General features: G+C 49.3%; 1 protein-coding gene across 3 annotated transcripts in view; it reads left to right on the forward strand.

Annotated features, from left to right (window-relative positions):
• Window positions 1-17,746, forward strand: part of RXRG (retinoid X receptor gamma) — a 40,807-nt gene extending 23,061 nt beyond the window's left edge. For all 3 annotated transcript variants that reach the window (XM_052801766.1, XM_052801768.1, XM_052801767.1), the window contains exons 2-10: window positions 5,320-5,579; window positions 8,755-8,899; window positions 9,596-9,775; window positions 13,510-13,670; window positions 14,399-14,528; window positions 15,146-15,278; window positions 16,016-16,107; window positions 16,349-16,454; window positions 17,282-17,746. In XM_052801766.1, coding sequence (XP_052657726.1) covers window positions 5,320-5,579; window positions 8,755-8,899; window positions 9,596-9,775; window positions 13,510-13,670; window positions 14,399-14,528; window positions 15,146-15,278; window positions 16,016-16,107; window positions 16,349-16,454; window positions 17,282-17,429 — 1,355 coding nt within the window. In that variant the 3' untranslated portion in view covers window positions 17,430-17,746. The remainder of the gene's footprint in view (window positions 1-5,319; window positions 5,580-8,754; window positions 8,900-9,595; window positions 9,776-13,509; window positions 13,671-14,398; window positions 14,529-15,145; window positions 15,279-16,015; window positions 16,108-16,348; window positions 16,455-17,281) is intronic.
• Window positions 17,747-20,474: the final 2,728 nt, after the last annotated feature.

The raw sequence follows: 20,474 nt of genomic DNA on the forward strand, positions 1-20,474 counted from the left end.
AGCGTTACCTGTGAAGTGCTCACAGCACAGAGGTATCCAAGCTGGCTTTATCAAGCTAGCATTGGTCCTGGACCAATTTAGCTGTGTTAGCCCAGACCTGGCTGTTTAGCATTGGTGTGGTGGACCTGGAGTTTTGTGCTCTGCAGGTGCATCTGTCGGACACCTATGCATCTGCTGTGATGTGGACAGTATTCTTCTATTCCTGATTTTATGAGGCTATTCATGCAAGTTTGCCATCCCTGGACTAGGATTTTGCTAAAGTGGAGGTAAAGCACAGGTGGAAGTGGAGTATCAAAGCTTTGTGTCCTTGCTCGGCTTCAGTTGCTGATGGGTGAATTTAACACTTGCTTATGTCCTCAAGGGCACTGTTTTCAAAATGCAGAGAACCGTGTGGCTCTTAGGGTCTTCCCTCATTTTTTTTTTTAATGTCAGCAGAGTTGTCTATGCTGATGTTGGATATGATCCTTATTCTGAATGCTAAAGCAACAGGATCTGTGTGTATGCTTCCAACCCACAGCTGCTGTCTGCAGCAAGTGATGTGATACATTTGCAGAGGCAGTTTGAAACAGCGAAGCACTCAGAAGCAAGTTTCTTCTTTTTAAACTTTGCTTCCTACAAAGAGCAGGCTGGAGTGTGTGAGTTTCTGTACAAGAAAGCTTGTGGAGGGTTGATAGAGGCACTGGGTTCTCAGGACACTGCATGTTTGCAGTGGAGACATCAGAGAATCCACACAAGGCAGTTCCTGCCTGTCCTCTCTTCCCCTGCTCCTCCAGGAGAGAAATAAATACAGTATCAGGCTTCCCTGAACCTCTCTTCAGGAAACTACCCGTCCAAGCATTAATGTGGATGAGGGAGATAGGGAAGAAAGATGTAAACAGCCTCATTTGTGGATCAGAAATAAGCTGGTCTTGAATCTGGAGTAGGTGGTTGAAAGCAGTAGCAAGCCTAGATGCTTGATGCAGGGTCTCAGCTGGTCTTCCCCAGCAGACGTGGGGGACCTGGCCAGTCTGGGAGCCGCATTTGGTGCTCGTGGGCAGGGGCTGTGCCAGCCACAGAGCCCTCGCCTCCTGACGCAGGGCTGCCCTCTGCTCTGTGGGGCCCTGCCACAGCTGGCTGAATCCCCGGCATTGCTTGTCACCTCGCATTACCTGATGGACAGACTCCAGGCCCGCTTTGGCCTGCTTAAATGTCACCTGTGCCGAATGCTGCTGGAGAGGCAGAGGTGGCCAGCTGTGGCTGGCGTGCAGGACTGAGTCCTGTCTCCCCAGTCCCCCCTGCTCTGTCCCAGAGCTGCTTCCCTACTGCAGAGCAGCTCCTCCCTGGCCCCACTCTGCTTCCATCCTGACGCTTCTGTTTGTCCCCCAAATGATGGGAGAAAATACCTCGAGGAAAGCCATGCCATCCCTGCAAGCTCAAGGCCTTTCTGGTTGCTTTCTGTTGGGACGTGGGACATGGACCTTCAGTATTTTCCTGCAGATCATTTCGTTTAATCATTTTCAACCAAAATGAATCAGACTTGCAATCTCTGTCTGCATTGTCCAAGCCACCCTGGCTCCTTTGGGCTGATGAAACAACTTGGAGGGTACTCAGCTTAGGGAATAAGTAACCCCAGTGTCAAGGATGCTTTAGCATGGCTCTTCCTGCACACCTTCTGCCAGCTGTGCAAATTGTTCCTCGCACAAGCTGATAACCTGGTAGCAGTCACATCTTGTATCTCTTGGAGCACTCCAGCCTGAAAATGAGAAACTGAGAGGAGTATTTCCCCAGGTGTGGGAGGGTGCATTTCTGCTCCCTCAGGGATTGACGTGGCAAACTCATCGCAGGGAGGGACTAGAAGTCAAAGTTTGGACCACCTTGCAGGAGTGCTTTGCTTTGATGTTATTTTTTTTGTTTGTTTTGTTTTGTCTCTACTTTTCTAAATGGGGTTTGTATTACAGTTTATAATGGATGGATAAAATTGTTCGTTGGTAAATGAAAAGTTAACACTGATAGTTTTGACCAACAGATTTGTCACAGCCTTGGCAGGGCAGCGTGGTCAGGCACTGTGGAAACAAGCATGTTAACTGTGCTTTGTGTTGTCAGGCCCTGGCAGAACCTGGCTTTGCACCTTGTCCTGGTTTCGGCTGTGATAGGGTTAATTTTCTTTCTAGTAGCTGGTATAGTGTTATGTCTTGGATTCAGCATGAGAAGAATGTTGATAACACGCTCATGTTTTCAGTTGTTGCTAAGTAGTGTTTAGACTAAGTCAAGGATTTTTCAGCTTCTTATGCCCAGACAACAAGAAGGCTGGAGGGGCACAAGAAGTTGGGAGGGGACACAGCCAGGGCAGCTGACCCAAACTGGCCAAAGGGGTATTCCGTACCATGGGACGTCATGTCCAGTATATAAACTAGGGGAGTTGGCCTGGGGGGGAATTGCTGCTTGGGAACTAACTGGGCATCGGTCTGCTAGTGGTGAGCAATTGCATCGTGCATCACTTGTTTTGTATATTCCAATCCTTTTATTATTGTTGTCATTTTATTATTATTATTATCATTATTAGTTTCTTTCTTTCTGTTCTATTAAACTGTTCTTATCTCAACCCACGAGTTCTACCTTTTTCCTTCCAATTCTCTCTCCCATCCCACTCGGGTCGGGGGAGTGAGTGAGCAGCTGTGTGGTGCTTAGTTGCTGGCTGGGGTTAAACCACAACACACCTCTGTGCTCTCCAGTAGATATTTTCATTTATCCATCCATCTCTACCAGCAAACACTCCTTCATGCATTCATGCTTCCTCTTTGGTGTCTCATTGCTGGGGTAAGAGAGGTAGGCACAAGCCCTCCAGGCTTCCTGGCTTTGACCTTTGATCCTGCCCTGGGAGCTAGGGGATTCCCCTGGCCGTAGCCCTTGAACAGTTGCCTCTTGGCATGGACACAAGCACACCATGGGGCTTGCCCTGGCCAGCAGTCTCCTTGGGTGAAAGCCTTGCTCTGGGTCCTTACGAAACTTGGAGCCTTTCTAATGGAGAAACTTAGTAGTGACAGTGTTTCTGTAAGGTCTGGTGTAAATGCAAACAGTTAAGTAACTCTCCTGGGAGTCTTTTCTTATTGGTTTAAATCTTCTGCGTGATAGTTTCAAAATATGCCCTTTTCTGTGTTAATGGAGAAGGATGAAGAATCATTCTTCTCCTTAGCTGTCCTGGTGTGATAGATTTCTGCCCAATCTCCCCTTCAGTGGCTTATTTTCCAAGCTGAATGTTCCTCAAAGGCAATATTGTTTATCTAGTTGTTTAAAGAGGCATAAAAACAATTTCTTTGTAAGTCTGTGCTACAGATGCTGGGGAGGACTGCATGCTATGGTACCAGACTACTCGCAGGTGATGAAAAATGCATTTGCTTTTCTCTGAAGCCAATAATGGCACAAGTCAGGATGGCCCTTTTAAGTGCCAGGAAACAACCCAGGTACCTCTGTGAGCTGAGCGCTTAGGTAAGGCAGGGGCCAGGCAAACAGCGCAGCTTCTGTCCACTGCTAAAGGCTCTCCTGGCAGCTGTCTCTGGGGTGAAAGTCTTTTGCGCTTGGAAGCCATTACGAGGTAGGGATTTTGCTGTCTACTAACAGAAACCAGGCTGCGTGTCTCCGTGATGGTGGCAGGGGGATGTGGGGTGACTCTCTCCAGCAGCAGGCAGGAGCCCTGGCTCTGCCTCCAGACCGCCTTGCTGCCTCCAAGGCTTCTGCTGTTGTCATTGAGCCGGCTTCCTCTTGCTGCACATCGCTTTCCCACTGGGAGAATTGATCCAAAAAGCCAAAGCAAGAATTGACAAAGACCTTTTCTCCCCCTCTCTCTGCAGAATTAAGTCTGAAGTGGGTTGATAACAGCGGATCGAGTCCTCCTTGACTCTGACAAATGTCTTTAATGTTATTCAGCAAGCTGACCTTTTCCCGTCTTTATTGTGCATCTTCCCTTTGAATCAGATTTGATTGTTACTTCAGGTAAAATAACAAACATTGTCACGTAAATAACTTTGCAATAATGTTAAAAGGAAGAAAAAACCAAACAAAACACCAAAGCACTGCCTTACTTGCAAATGCAATGGGAACAAGCATCCTCTGTGCCAGCCATGGAAAACCAACTGTGTGACCTTCCCACACAATATCTTTGCCTTGCTACTCCAGGGAATGATCTCCTGTGTTGAAAAACCATCAGAGAAACAATGGTTCATTGAAATGTTAACAACAGCTAATGCTAACTGGGGTTGGTAAATTCTAGGGGAGGGAGAGAAGGTCATATAAATCCTTAAAATACAGCTAGATACGTAACCCGTCAGGACTAATGGGCATTTGATGCCCAGATACCCTCTGAGTATTTGAGACTGGTCTTATAGAAGACAGCGTTTAGGCCTTGGGTGACGTGTTCAACCTCAGAGACTGCCCTGAAGTAGCAATGATCAAGGTTATACTGCTTTTCTGTGCTACCTTTTCCCCAGTGGGGTTCAGGGGCAGATTGATCTTAACGGGGCTACCGTGAGGCTCAGTTTGGCAATGTGCACTGGAGCTCTTTGGTGTGGAGGGAGGAAACCCTCTTTCCTTGTGGCTGTGAGACTGTCTGCCCAGGTACGTCTGTGTGGCCACAGTCTCTGCTCTGTCTCGTACTAAGTGAGGAAAAGTAATGGACAAAATATTTTGTGGGTGCCTTGTCCTGTCATCTGCGTTGCTAGCATGTCATGGGCAGTTTCTGTCCTGCATTGCTCCAGCTCCTTCTGAAGATGCTGGCATCAAGATTTGAGAGCTGGAGGAACACATGAAACAGCACAGTGGAGAGGTAAGTGGGCGGGAAGGGGAAGAGCTGAACCATGGGAAGAGGAAGAGAAGCATCCTGAGCACGATGCCCAAGCCATCGCAGGGGCGAAGGTGCTTCATAAGACACAGGGACCGTTTAGGGTTTCTAGTCTGGTTGGTGGGGATTTCATGGTTTCAGATGTGCACTGTCTCTAGAGCCGGCTTGGACAAAAGGAATGGGACCTCGGGGAATAGTTCAGAGAAAACCAGCCTGAGGCAGGCAGGCAGCAGTGCCTTCTTTCAAGTCAGCTGAGGCACCAAAGCAGTGAAGGAAGATTTGATTATTAAGTATTATCTTCACAATATGTTTTATTGCTGTACGTAACTCTATTTCCCCTACCATAACCAATGTTTTGCTGTTTACCTTTATAGCATAAGGCATGTTTGCTGATTGGCTTTGAGCCTTGGCCAGCATCTAAGCTGACATGACCAAGGCTGGGCAGCTGATTGCTGTACAGCCAGCCTCGCTCATAGTGTATTTAATCTTTCTGCTTCTCCCTGTAGATTCCCCTGTTCACGCCAGCTCCACATCTGTGAGCCCATCGTCAAGCCTTTCCACAGGAAATTCGGTGGAGGGGCACCACAACTACCTCGAGGCCCCTGTGAACGCCTCCCGGGCGCTGCCGTCCCCCATGAATGCGATCGGGTCTCCGGTGAACGCGCTGGGCTCGCCATACAGGGTCATCGCGTCCTCCATTGGCTCACACCCCGTCGCTCTGTCCTCAGCCCCAGGCATGAATTTTGTGACACATGCCAGTCCGCAGGTAGGCAGATGTGCACACTTGCTTCGCTACAATTCATGGTGTTCGGTCTGGGTAAAGTCCCAAAACCTGGGGGAGTGGGTTGGCTGGTGGGGAGTCTGGTGTGTTTTGGCCACTTAAGGAGATCAGCTATAAAGAACAATTTCCAGCATGTGAATCTTTCTGCCTATATCATCCTGGCACAGTCAGAGAAGACACCTGTATATATTTCAAAATACCATGCACAATAAGAGGAGAGAGCTAATTCCCAGGTCTGTTCTCACTATGGGTGAAGTCCAGTTCTCCTCCACTGCATCTATTGCAGTGTGTATGTGGAAATAATTGGGATAGCCAAGGGCTGCATCATGTGAAGCATTCCCCTTCTTCCTGCAAAAGGATATCTGTTTCGTTTATTTGGAAAGGTGACAGACTTTCTAGAGAGAGACAAATGTTAATGCTAAATGCCAGCCACATACTCTGTGTTGCATATAAACTTTGCCTGTAGAAAAATGAAGCGCTCCTGTCCTTACTGCCTGAGCTCACTCAGGTGCTGAGGTTTCCCCTCCAGACAGGGGGAAGACCCAGGCATTAAGGTTGGTGCCTCCCCAGAGCCATGGATGGGCTGGGAGCCTTCCAGAGTGGCTCTGTGGGGCAGGGACAGGGACTCGCTGGCCCAAGAGCCTGACACCACCTCTGGCATGGCTGGGACCGAGGTGGCAGTGTGGAATTTTGATAGTGTGCTGAAATGTTCTGGGAGTCCAGAAAGCAGTGGAAATTCTGCCTTTTATTAACAAGACTTTGCGTTTTATTAGTGGGACCTGAAGGTAGGGAGTGCTCAAGAGCCTCATGGCTGCTGCTGAGGCAGCAGCGAGGAGGTGGTCCCTGAGCCCTGTCTGCCCCATACCCCAGTGCTACACCACAGTCTGTCTGAAGCTCTTCCTAGCACCTGCCACCAAGGCTGGAGAGGATGGTATGGGGAGGCCCCTGAAGAGCTCCGAGAAGAGTATAAGGGTAATTTGGCAGGTTTGGCTTGCCTTTCACCAGCATCCTCAACTCCTGCGTGGGCCTGGGCTGTCTGCAGTGAGCATCCTTCCTCCCCTTGCACCACCCAACCGTTCCCCATCAACCTGATGATATTTGTGCCCATGGCATCCAGGGCAGGGACTTCATGGTGGTGGAGCTGGTGGCAGCACTGGCTACATGGGAGCCTTTCCTTTGGGGTTGGGGATGGTCTGGGAAGCGGTTTCCCCAATCCGGGCACTGTGCCAAGTTCCTAGCTCCGAGGAGCGGGCTTCATTTGTGTTGTCTCTAATGCAAGGAGACAGCTGGGCCTTGGGGATTCGGCAGGGAGGCAGCTAATGGATTTGGGTTCAAGGAGTTGTCCCAGATATCATACATGATTGCACTTAACCTGCAAGAGTCAAGCTCCAAGGACACTGATGGCTAAAACTGCCCCGTTTCCCCCCCGCCATACACCCTTCCTCTCTGTTATTGTCTCAGAGTGCAGCCAGAGAGAAAGAAAAGGAGATACCTGAGCTCTGAGTAACATTTTAAACCATAAAAAGTTCCTCCTGGCTCAGTATCTTGCCAAGAAGAAGTTTTAGGGTAAAAAAGGTGGCTGGACACTTGTGGGGAGGAAGGGGTTGATTCCTCCTTTCCTAGGGCCAAGTTCAGATTTTGAAGCATGAGGATTTACAGCTGCCAGTGCCTGGGCTTGGGTCTCTGCTGGGGAGAGCGGACCTCTGTTCCTCTGGGCAATTTTTCCCTATACACTTTTATTTTCCAGTGGGGCAAAATAACCTGGCTCCTAATGTGGTAATTTTTGGTGGATAATTTGTATTTTCAATGTCATCAGACCTTTGAAGCTTTGAAAATGAAGGGACAGTGGTGAGGGAAGATGAAAACAGGCTTCACCTTTTTATTTTTCTAATGACAGGTCCAAAAATCCCAATGGGATGAACCCTTCTTGTTCTTTGCTGAAACTTCCTGTGGAAATTATTATACTTTTTCATGGGAAATGCGCAGTTTCTTGGAGCAAATGGAGAACTTGCAACAGCATGCATGAAATCTAGTGGTTTAGAAGTTATGGAGACTGTAATGAAGGCTGTAGCTGGATTTTCATCCAAAGCCTTCTTTTCTGTCCCTGCTTCCGCCCTGTTGCTGGGAAGAAGAACTTTAGCTGATAAATTGGGGTGACTGTTAAAAACAAGCTCAGTGATGAAGAAACCATCCCCAGCCCTCAAAGTATGGCAATGGGAAAGATGATTTGATAGTGGTTTTGGAGAGACATTGCTCTGCCCAGACAGCTTTTGACAAGACGTGTTCAACGGCCCTTAATCCTCACTGCCCTGCCAACAACAGCTCGAAAGCAAACAGCAATAAACCGAAGCCCTGGGCAACATCAGGCTTTGGTCTCTAATCGATGTCAGTTTGTAACCTTTAACTTGCAGCAACCATGAGCAGCTCCTGGGAATCTCAGCTGGGGGCTCTAGGCCGTTTGCCTGCATCTCACTGCAGCTGATTTTTAGATGCTCAGCCTGCTCTGTTTTTTTTTTTTTTTTTTAAATCTGGCAACCCCAAATCTGCTCCGTTTTCCAGCCTGTGGTAGCGTTTGGGAACCTAAATCCCAGGGAGAGACCAAGATGGCCATGTTTTCATGTGTTTATGCAGATTTGCATATCATGAGGCAGGGAAGGTAGCCTACTTAACGTGCTTTTTTTTTTTTTTTAAATCATTACAGCTTCCCTAGCCATGCAGCAGTGCAGGTTTAATTGCAACAAATTGTCTGGCTGCAAAGCTCTTCCTTACTAAGCTGTTAGTGCTCGAGGCCGCAAGCAGCCAGTGATCAGCATATCCTCTAATGACACGGACAGGATCCCACCAGCCTTGTCGCTTGGAGGCTGTAAGTGAGCAGTTGAGGGTTTCTGTCTGCCCTTTTCCAGCTCTGCTTAGTCCTGGCTTTGGTTACAGCATCGGGGCAGGGAGAGAGGCAGTTCTGCTACCAGGCATCTGCTTAAACTCCTCCAGCTGGATTCACCAGAGGATGTCTCTCTGCCCATGGCAGCCCCGTGGAGTTGCAGGGGATAAGCTTGTGGGACGAGCCCAGCAGGAGCATCAAGGGAGGGGTCAGCTCAATTTGGGGATGGTTTCATTGAGGTATGAGTCTCTCTAACCTGTCTTGTGGTTTCTGCTTCTGCAGCTCAACGTCCTGAGCAACGTCAACAGCTTGGAGGACGTAAAGCCCTTGCCGGGTCTCCCGGGGATCGGGAACATGAATTATCCATCCACAAGCCCAGGTTCCTTAGCCAAACACATCTGTGCCATCTGTGGGGACAGGTCCTCAGGTAGGAGGTTTTTTTTTTTCTTGGGGAAGGCTTTGTGTAATGAAACTCCCCTGATGCTCTGAAGCAAGACTTGTGCAAGAGTGAACACTGTGGAGGCTCACTGGGGCTATACTGGCATTGCAGGATTTGTAGCTGGGTCTGGCTTACCCAAGGGCAGGCTGTCTGTTTTGCAGATTAGTTGCGCTGTGCCCAAAAGAGAGCAAAACTAAAAGCCATGCTCTTCTCCCTTATGTGTATAATCTCATTTTACGTTTTGTCCCTGTTTATCAAAGGTAAATTTACCAGAATCGCTGTGCTCTTACTTACCTGTGCTTTGTATTAGCTGGGCTTTGGCTGTGCCTGGGTTTTTTCTCCTACCCCAGAGACCTGCAGCCTGGCTGGGCATTGCAGACCCCCTCTATATCAGTGCACCCCACTTGCTACCTATGGCTTTTCTGCACTTGCACTGCAGCTAGATGTGACTCCACGTCCTTCCCCTGGGATGCGGTCCCTCCTTATCACAGGAAAGCAGCAGTGCTATAGTTTGACTGCTGCTGGTCACTATTGCTGTGAAGAGCCACTAAAGCCAAGTCAGGCCTGCTAAGGTGTTACCCTGCAGCCAGTTTTTTCACCTTTGGGGTTGGTTTGAGCTCCTCCATGCTGAAGGGAAGGGCGGTTGCCTGCCTGCCCATTGATGGCCTCCCCTTGCCTCCCCAGGGAAGCACTATGGGGTATACAGCTGTGAGGGCTGCAAAGGCTTCTTCAAGAGGACGATCCGGAAGGACCTGATCTATACCTGCCGTGACAACAAGGACTGCCTCATAGACAAGCGCCAACGCAACCGCTGCCAGTACTGCCGCTATCAGAAGTGCCTCGCAATGGGGATGAAGAGGGAAGGTATGTGCAGGCTAGTGGAAGGAATGGGCTTGTAGAAATTTTCCTTGCATTCATCAGGGTAAATCTGGCTTTCGGTGGCCCTCCAAGGCTGGAGCATTCCAAAAACCCACCCTGACAGCTTCAGGGTGTTTTTGACCTCGTTTTGTAAAGGAAACAAGGCTGATGGGGAAGCTATTACATTGTATTTTTCTTCCCATCCCACCTAAACACACATACTGGTGGCTATTGAAACTATTAACGGATTTTGACCCATGCTTGCCTTTAGTTAGTGGTCCTTAATGGCCTGGATGCCTTGGACTCTCCTGTAAACCTCCTGCAGCCTGCTTGTCTCCTGTGTGAAGAGCAACCTCCTTTTTTGTTTTCAGCTTACTGGCTTCATTTGTCACCACCTAATTCTTGCACTGGAAGATAAGGGTGAATAACTTATTTCTATCTTTTATTTTATAGTTCTCTCTCATTTCCACTCATAACCTCACCTTTGGAGATGAGCTCTAGTACAGCTCACATCCTGTGGTGTTTGTGCTGCAGGAGAGCGCTGTATGGAAGCAGTTCATGCAGCCTCTTCCATACTCCACATGCATTTACTGCAACCCCTGAAGGACTCTGTTTCTGGCCCAAACCATCTAAGGTGTTGATCTGAAGCAAGGATCTGACCTGAGGCAATTGGACTTAGGGATTTTGCACTGACTTGAAGGAAGCCACCAGGAGCTGCTGAGGGTGACGTGTCTGCAGTGTGTCCTGCAGCCCTGCCTCTCCCCCACGCAACTCTAGAGAGTACGAAGGTCTTTGTAAAAGCCACCACCATGTGAGTCTCTGGTGTGTGGTGTGTCGTGGTTTAACCCCAGCCAGCAACTAGGCACCACACAGCTGCTCACTCACCCAGTGGGATGGGAGAGAGAATCAGAAGGGAAAAAGGTAAAACTCACAGGTTGAGATGAGAACAGTTTAACAGAACAGAAAGGAAGAAACTAATAATGATGATAATAACAATAATAAAATGACAACAATAATAAAAAGATTGAAATATACAAAACAAGTGATGCACAATGCAATTGCTCACCACTTTGGCCAGTTTGGGTCAGCTGCCCTGGCTGTGTCCCCTCCCAACTTCTTGTGCCCCTCCAGCCTTCTTGCTGGCTGGGCATCAGAAGCTGAAAAATTCTTGACTTAGTATAAACACTACTTGGCAACAACCGAAAACACCAGTGTTATCAACATTCTTCTCATACTGAATCCAAGATATAACACTATACCAGCTACTAGAAAGAAAATTAACTCTATCCCAGCTGAAACCAGGACACATGGAAAGGCAAGCCCAACGGTATGGGTGTTTATTTGTCCACCTCTGCCCCCTGCAGCTAGCTGCTCCCTCCTTGGTGGAGCAAGGACCACTGGGCTGGATTGTCTCCCAAATTATACTGACAGATGCAAGGTCAGGTAATGACAACTAGCACAGTATTTAAGCTGCTTTTTTTCCAAGATAAAATAACTGTGCTGCCTCCAGGGTTGAATGCTAGCAGGCAGTGTAGCCGTCCCTTTGTGGAGGCCACACTGTCCCCCTGCAGAGAACGCAAGCCGCTCCCTGTGTGGGAGCTCAGACTGTGCAGCGCAGAGCCTGGGGAAGTAGCTGTAACACTGGGCAGAGGCTGAGCCTCATCCTGTTCCCTGTAGCATCATCAGTGCTGTGCTGCCTCAACCGCTCAGGGCAGCGGAGGACTGCGAAATGCCAAGCTTGAATCAAAAACCTAATCCCAGGCACAGCTCTCCCTTCCAGCTGGGTGCAAAGTGATTCAGAGGACCAGGGTGTCAACATAACTTCCCTTTGCAGAACATGAAAATTTAAACTGCAGAATCTTGGTGGATCCTGCAGAGGTTTGGCTGCAATAATCACAGGAGCTTTCCAGGAGCTGCAGAAACTGGGGACAGATTGCAGCTTGAACAAGGAATGCCGGATGAGTTTGGGGGCTGAGTGATGGGACTGGTATTTCCTTGGCATGCTCTTTCTTCAGCTAAGATTTTGATGACTTTAGAAACACTTCCCTGGTTTCTTCCTGTCCATTACCCTAAAGAGGACAAATGCTTCCTCCAGCTGGCTGGCACATATGTGCGTCCTGTGTTGCCCTCCCTTGCCAGTGCCAGACTGGATGCCCCACTGAGCCATCTCCTTGGGTGCTGCCAGTTCCCCAGCTGCTGGGCAGTGTTGGGAAGCACATCCTCCCAGCTGAGAGAAGCGCAGGGAAGTGCTGAGCATTGCAAAGTGGTCATGAGTCTCAGTGCTAAGGAACCTCCTGTGGTTTGGCCCTTCCCCTGAAAGCACCCTAACATAAGCCAGGGTAAGGCAAGGCTGATGCAAGGGCTTATTTCCTGACACCACTGTGTACATTAGAGCAGTAAAGACAAATGGGAAAGAAATCTCCTGTTCCAAGTATCTGACCTAAAACTTGTCACACCCTTCTTCCAGCAGCACTTCCCTAATTGAGAAAATAGGGATCAAAATCTTGTGCAGGCTTGCTGTGAGCTGTGGGCTTGCTGAGCTGGTCCCTTCCTTGCTGTCCCCTGGTGTTTATGCAGGTCCCCTCTCCTCTTAAAGGACTTTTTATCCCTTGGCCTTGGTGGTTTTTCCACACCTCTGGATAGTGACTGCCTGGTGCTTAGCTAACAGGTAGGGAAGCTGTTAAGCTGTTGAATACTGAAGCGCCAATGTCTGCATGGCAGGAGCCAGCTTTGCAGCCAGCTTCTCCCCCACTGAACCTTCATTTTGGGTGTGTAACTGCCTGCAGCTCAGTACAGGGCTTTTTTTGAAACCAGGCCGGCTGCCTACCTGTCCCTTAGGGGTTACAGGGCATTTTTGGCCCCTGCCTGGTGCTGTGTGCTCACACAGGGGAGTGATGCTAGCAGGGCTGTAGTTTTGGGACATTTCTCCCCAGCAATGAGCTAAACTGATAATGACCCCTGCTGGTCACTACTTTTTTTTTTTTTTTTTTAAGCAGGTTTTTCTTATTTCCCTTTGGGATTTCTCCAACAAAAATGTGCACCCAGGACTTCTGTTGAGCACAAGACTTGGCATACCACGTATATTTGTCCCACACTGACCTGTCCTCCACACGCCCAGCAGCCCTGGGAGTTAATAGCTGAGATCTGGAGAGAATTTCAGTGATTCTGTTCCTCCAGTCAGTAGATACTTTGGAAAATGTATAGAGATGGGAGAAGAGAGTGAAGACATTGGGGCATTCAGAGGTGCTAGGAACTGCTTTCTAGTGGAGAGGGTTGGGAAGAAAGATGGTGGAGGGAGAGGTGGCACCAGGGCTGGGTCAGGCTGGGTAATCTTTTGCTCAGGAATGAGACAGGCAGCGTGTGTGGATCAAACTAGGAGCGAGGGACCGTCTAGCCCTGCTGCTGGATGCTCTGGCCGCTGTGGGACTGTTTGAAGCACTTCGCGAGCACAGCAAACCTCAGTGTCTGGGTGCTGGGTCCCTCCTGCCTCCTCCAGCATCTAGTAACAGCCGATTCCAGGCTGCCACCTGGAGGTATCAATTTCTCTTTCCTCTGTTCTGGAGCTTCATACCTTGGAAATCGCAACCTTTTGTCAAATTTGGAGGCCACTGGTCTACAGCAATCCCTAAGTTTTTGGGGGGATGGATATCTGAAATATCCCTTCTTCCAGAGGAAAGGGGACCCACTGCAAGCGGGTAAGTGTTGCTGTGGATGTAAAGAGCTGTGTTTCTGTCCTGCAGCTGTGCAGGAGGAGAGGCAGAGGAGCAGGGAGCGTAGCGAGAATGAGGCTGAATCCACAAGCAGTGGCAGCGAGGACATGCCGGTGGAGAGGATCCTGGAAGCTGAGCTGGCAGTCGAACCCAAGACGGAGGCGTACAGCGACGTGAACACAGAGAGCTCAGTAAGGGCCACTAACATCACTTGCAGCTTGAGATGAGAGCCTTTGAGGTGCGATTTGAAAAGACAAACCCCATGTGAACGGCTAGCATTTTGCAAGGGGATTTTGCTTCGCACCGACTAAAAATCACCAGCAATTTTTCTTTTGAAGCTACTCTGAATGACAATTAGGAAACAGCCTATACATTATTTTCCTAGCATTTTTTTCTAGTTCCTGTTGGTTTCAATGAGTAGATAGGGCAATAGCTGGATGCTGGAGAGTCTGAGGCCTGTGCTGGCTTCCACAGTTGCACAGCCCTGGACACTGCTTGTCTGCCCCAGTGACCAAGACTGGAATGGAGCTGGGCATAGCAGGTTTACTGCTGTGGTTTTACTGGTTTGGATAAAACTGCTGTTCATGCCCGTTCAGAGGCTGCTTGATGGCTTTTAGATACACTCTGGGAGCAGGACTGCAGCCTGCAATGCAAGGCTTGCTTTGCAAAGAACAGCAAGCAAATGGAAAAGTCTAGCAACCAGATGATTTGGCTGGTTGTAGAGGGGATAGTAGTAATAAATATCTTCTTTTCCCACAGCTGAGTTTATTGGCAATTTGGTCATTTTACTTGTGGCTCTGAGTATTGTTAACTTGATCCGATACCGTGTGCAGTGCAGACAGTGATTGTCAAAGATTTTTCATTGACAAATTCTCCTCTTTTCCTCTGCTCTTTTCCTTTTGATATCACTTTTAATTAGACAAATGACCCTGTCACCAACATATGCCATGCAGCTGACAAGCAGCTCTTCACACTCGTCGAGTGGGCCAAGCGAATCCCCCACTTCTCCGACCTGACGCTGGAAGACCAAGTCATTCTCCTCCGGGCAGGTAACATCCCCGACTTGTGGCCTCTGGGGCTATTCCTGGTACCCCATCCCTTCTCTGGGCTGTGTGCTGTGCCAGCCAGGCTGGATGGTGAATGTGAAATCCTGAGCTGATCCACTCCTGCTGTCACAGGGCAAGCAACCCGTCCTGAGCCATGATGAGCAGTTGGCAGAGGTTGTGGATGGGGCAGTGGAATCTGTTGTTTGTTCCCCTCTTCATGCAGACTTGTAGGAGGGTTGGGGGAGGGTGAATAAATGTGACTTGTTAATGCAATTCCTATAACTGCAGAACTTACTATGTGTGGGGCACGTTAGTGTGTAACATGCAAAATGATATACAGGGGTTGCTGATGCAAGGAATATGTTTTTCTTAGGAGGAAAAACCAGCATATTTTATTTTATTTTTCCCCTCCCCCTTTGAGTATTTTTGTGCACCTTCCTTGCTGCTGGTCAGAGTTTACCACCCCTTGCAGTGTTGGCAAGGGTGCAGTTGGTACCTGGGGTCCCATCTCTCCTGTAAGCTGAGTCTGAAGCCAGCAGGGAGAAACCAGCTCTCCTGCTCCATGTGGGGCTGATTTTTTGCTGAACTGCCTCTTGTGTCCTGTCCACCTCCTCTTGCAGGCTGGAATGAGCTGCTCATTGCCTCTTTCTCCCATCGCTCTGTGTCAGTGCAAGACGGTATCCTTCTGGCCACGGGCTTGCATGTGCACCGCAGCAGTGCTCACAGTGCTGGTGTGGGCTCCATCTTTGACAGGTATGTGGCCTGTTTCTGTCATCCCTTAGCAGTGGCGGCCAGGCTGGCTCTGTCTTTCCCTTCTGAATGGGAAACATCTCCTTAGTGAGAACTAGAGCAAACCCATGGTGATTTGGGGCAGAACTGGCTTAGAATGAGGAGGAGACACTTGACTGGCTTAAAAACCAAGAATGGGGTGAAAGCACCTTGGAAAGGGATTTGCAGCTGCAGAAGTAGATCTTCGGTTGGGTGTGCAGGGGGAGGAATGCTTCTCTGTCTTCTCTCAAGAGTTAGCTGTAACTGGATCTAGAGCTAATACTGATCAGCAAGAGCTTTAGCTGGCAAAGCCTTAAACCCCAACTTGCTCATATGACAACTGCACATGTACTGTCCATGCCATGCCTGCTCCCTGCCTGGCATGCGCAAGGGCAGTGCCCATGTTTTGCACGGTGAAATGCGGAGAATAACCCACGTGGTTTTCCTCAAGTGAGTGCAAATTGCTCTCCATAGTCCGAACAGCACAGAAGCTGTGTGCTGAGCAAAGTGAGAATGGGAGCGAGTCTGATGCTCAGGTCCCTGGATGCTGCTGATGCACATGTAGAAGAGCAGTGTGTGGCATGGCTGTCCCTCAAAGCTGCCTCTTCCTGCAGAGAGGAATTGGGGTATTCCCAGTGCTTGTTCCAGATGTTTTTCAGCCCCCAGCCTTGCTGTCTGTACCGGTCTCTGATTGTCTGCCCACCCATGTCCCCCACATGCAGAGTTTTGACAGAGCTGGTGTCCAAAATGAAAGACATGCAGATGGATAAGTCAGAGCTGGGGTGCCTGCGAGCCATTGTCCTGTTTAACCCAGGTAAGTCTGAGGCCTGGGGCAGTCCCAGGTGACACGCGTGCCCTCTGGGCCACAGCAGGTCACAGGCAAGAGACTGTGGCAGTGAGCATTAGGACTGCAGACAGATTTGTCCCAGTCCCTGGGTGCATGATTAAAGAGAGCCCAAGTCCTCTCCCGCCCATGCACGCAGTCACTCTGCTGGCAGTGGAAAGGTCCCCTCCGCAGTGATTTTTTCCCTACCTGTATTCTCTCCCTCGTCCAGATGCCAAGGGTTTGTCCAGCCCCTCAGAAGTGGAGTCGCTGAGGGAGAAGGTCTATGCCACACTGGAAGCCTACACGAAGCAGAAGTACCCCGAGCAGCCAGGGCGGTGAGTGTCCCCAGGCAAGGCAGGCAGCTCAGAGCAGCACAATACCCACCCTGGAAAGAGGAGCCTGAGGCAGGGGTGTCTATTCTAGCTCTGCCTGAGCCACCCTCAAAGCAAGGGCAGGACACCAGCCAAAACTGCCTGAGCAGCCCAGCTCCTGCAGCACTGTCCTCTCAGCGTCCTAATCCTGGGCCAGAGCCTTTAGGGTGCCGGCGAGATGCAATTTTCTTGCTTTTCAATCCAATCCTACCCTCTGCTGGTCGAGCTCTCAAAACGCTGGATCCGTCCCCATCGCCACCAGCCAAGCGATGCACCCACAGCGTCTTCTGCTATTTTTGGCTCTAGATGTGATCGCAGAACGCTGCAAGCGGGACGTGGGGAGGGGGAGGCAGTCTGCCAGCTGCACCCCCCCTGCAGCTGCGCCTCAAAACAGGAGGCAGTGGTTGGCAGAGGCAGTGCTGAGGGGTTGCGTACCCACTCAGGAGGCTGGGGATTTTTGAAGGCGGTTTCAAGAAGGATTTAAATGGCACCATGGACATGTAAGTCACTAGTTCAAGTCTTGGAGAGAGAATCTGGACTTTTTTTTCTTTTTTTTTTTTGAGGTTTTAAAAATGCTAAATTCTGTTTTGAAGAGAGACATATTCCTTCCGCACATGCAAAGAGAAATGCTTATTTTGAAAGCATAGGGGAATCTAAGGCAGAGAACTCCCTAAGGCATTTTGGGGGGAGAATTTGGGTTCCGCTCTCCCAAGCACCTGGCGCAGGCTTGGAAACAAATGGGAGGGGGCAGCCAGTGCCTCCCGCATGCCTCTGACTGTGCTCTCTTCCAGGTTTGCCAAACTCCTCCTGCGCCTGCCGGCGCTGCGGTCCATCGGGCTGAAGTGCCTGGAGCACCTCTTCTTCTTTAAACTGATTGGGGACACCCCCATTGACACCTTCCTCATGGAGATGCTGGAGACACCCCTGCAGGTCACTTGAGGGTCTGGCTCCTCTCTGGCCAGACCCTGGCCCCCCGTGCCCCTGCACAGCCTCCTACCCCTCTGCTCTGAGCCTGCAAGAGCTTGAGAGATGTCCTCCACCCTTCGCTCCTCCTCGGTGGGATTGTCGTGTTTTGTACAGCTGTAAATCACCCCCTCTAACCCTCCCCTCCCTGGCCTGGCTGTGGGGGGTCACAGATCCTCTGACCAGCTAACCATTCCCCTGCCCCCCTGTACAGATAATTGCTTTAAATTATTTTTTCACTCTCAATAAAAGCCAACAAAACAAATAAAATAGTATGAGAGGCACTGATTGGAGCTGGCAGAGCCGTGTCCTCTTTTGCTGCGGTCACATGTCTGGCTTGGGACGGGGCTGAGGGACACCTTCCTGAGACTTTTGGGCAGGAACATCACTCGGGATATCGCTGCTTGTGCTGATGGGCACAGTCCTCTGGCCAAGAGAGGATGGGTATTTTTGCTCCTTGCTCCTGCTAAGGAAAGACCTGGAGAAACTTGCTGCTTTGAATCGGAACACTTCGTTCCACCATCTTAAAAAGAAACTCTTGGACTCTGAGTTCTTTGAATTTTTAAAGTAATTTAAAAAGTGACTTTTTAATGTGCTTTTTATTTTCTGAGCTAGTCTAGCCAGTGAGGGAAGAACCGAAGTGCTTCATTTTGGTCCAGATGGAGTATTTTGGGGTGACCCAAACCTGGTGTGCTCATGGATAATTTTCATTTTTCTGAAGCTTCATGGATCCTGTTCTCAGGCTTCATTTTTTTTTTCTCTCCGTATTTTTGCACTGGAAACAGGCTCTTCAACCCCAAATTTATAATCTCATACCTCCATAAGTGGAACTGCAAGAGAGGGAAAGCACAAGACATTCTAACAAACCTGCCTCAAAGGTCTGCTTGGTCTTTCCCCTGCTCAAATGGCACTGCTGGAGCTTCCCATTGCAACTGAGCTAACCAGAGTCAAATGAGTTAAAGACATTAATTTGTTCAATATGCGGAGCTTATCCTGGTGGGAAAATGTCCTCCCAGGAACCCAGCGAAACTGTCTGTATTATTATTCATAAAACAGGTGTAGTGTTAAGTGATCTGCCCCTTCTGACCCTCTCAGCAGACAGTGTGGTGAGATGCAGCCGTGCCTCGTCTGTCCGCGTGACAGATTGCAACGCTGCTGCTCGGCGACTCGGGGAAGTTCGAGGGAAAAGAGTAGTGACAACAGGAAAGAAAGAAGGATAAAAATGAAACATTTTGTTAAAACTCCCACACGGGGACGTGATTTATTCTCCAGTATTTCATTGTGAGAAGGAAAAAGAGAATCAAAAGAGCAGGAAAAAGAAACAAAACCCCCAAATAATGAAAACTCTGATTTTTAAAATTTTTTTTCTGGTGACACTGAAAAAACAAGGAGAATTTCAAAAGAGGTGAAAAGCGCTGGCCAAGAGGGTATTTTTAATTGAAAAGGTGATTTTCCATTAAAAGGCAAGTGTTTAAAGACAGAAAATATTCAACCTGTTCATTGTCCTTTGCTAGAGTTCGAGACACTGCATGCAGACTGTTCTGGGATGGTACCCACACCATGCTGCTGGTTAGACAAAGCAAGAGGTTACCGCCAGCCTCGGCTGCTACAGGCTTCCCCCTCTGAGCTGTGGGCTTCTAAGAGCTGGTCCCCAGCTAGCTGGATTGGGTTTCTTTTCTGATTATAAAGCCCTGAATTTCTCTTGACCTCCTTGCTCTCAGGTTTGATGGTTTAAATCAAGCAGGTCGGTTGGCATTAGCAGGCTTAGCGAGAGAAGGGCTGCAGGAGCTGATGCCGCTGTCTGAAGATAGACCATGTGGTATTAATGGCTTTTTGCTGAAATATATAGAGGAAAACTTGAGGGTCCTCATGCTTGCAGCAGACCTCTTGTTAAGATGGTGTCCGAGTGCTATTTTGGAGCCCTGCAGGACTTAGTGGTAACTTGGGAGTGTGCTTTGGCTCTGGGCTGAGCTGCTGCAGCACAGCGGGCTGAGCCAGCTGGAGAGGACAGGATGGTTCCACAGCAATAGTGCTGTCTCTTTCAGGAGCTCACAAGCTGTCCTCAGCATACAGTTGTTGCAGCTGTGATCATAAGCGTTTACATGGAGCTGCAAGGTTGGAGTTTAATTTGGTCAAGACATCCAAAAGTGCTCTGGGCCATGCTCAGCCCTCTCTGATGGGGTTTAATGTAGACATCATGGTGCCGCTTGATGGCTTAATTTGAGTCCACGATGAGGGATTCAGAGTCCCTGATACTTCACAGTGGCAGAACAGCTCAACAGAGGGGCAACAGAGAAAAATAAACTGGACAGAAGAGTGGGATCCATCACGTAGCCCAGATGGCCCTGCACGTGCCACTGCAGTCAGGGCAAGTAGAGCTTGCTAAGTCCCATGAGCGATTCACCTCGACTGTCTTGATGCTGATCTCAGTCCACTGCCTGCGATATGAACAGTCACTTCTTGAAGTTGGAAGTGATGGGATACAATAACGGAGACTGGGGCAGGAAATCTCAAAGTGGCCATTTGTGGCTCCTGGATACCCCTACTCTTGGCAGTCTTCCTCGAGGCGCTGGGTAAAGGTGGTCTCTGGGTTCTGGGCCACAAGGTCTCCAGGTTGCACTTCAAGCTGGGCTTGTCTTCTTTCTCCAGATGACTAGTGGGTTTATTGAAAATTTTGTGTGCTTGATCATCTGCTTAATGCATACCCCACCACACACTCCCCCACCCTGTGTCTGGCAGGGCAGTGAGACCACGAGACACAGAGTATGGCTTCTGTAAATAAGAGAGCGCTTGCTCATCTGTAAGTGTCGCTAGCAGACAGCTGTCCTATGCAGAGGAAAGAAGTCACTGAGCAACTGAGCTCTCTCTGTAATCATTGAGGACCTGAGGTTTGATGTAATCTCCCGAATTTGGTCCTAACCCTCAGATTCCTCATTCATGTTGTGGGCTTCTCTAGAATGGTGTCAAAATGCTGCCCAAGAGCAGTGCTTCCCCTAGCCTTGCAAAACATGGTGGGGAGTC

This window comes from Harpia harpyja, chromosome 11, assembly GCF_026419915.1.
Source record: "Harpia harpyja isolate bHarHar1 chromosome 11, bHarHar1 primary haplotype, whole genome shotgun sequence".
Lineage (NCBI taxonomy): Eukaryota > Metazoa > Chordata > Aves > Accipitriformes > Accipitridae > Harpia > Harpia harpyja.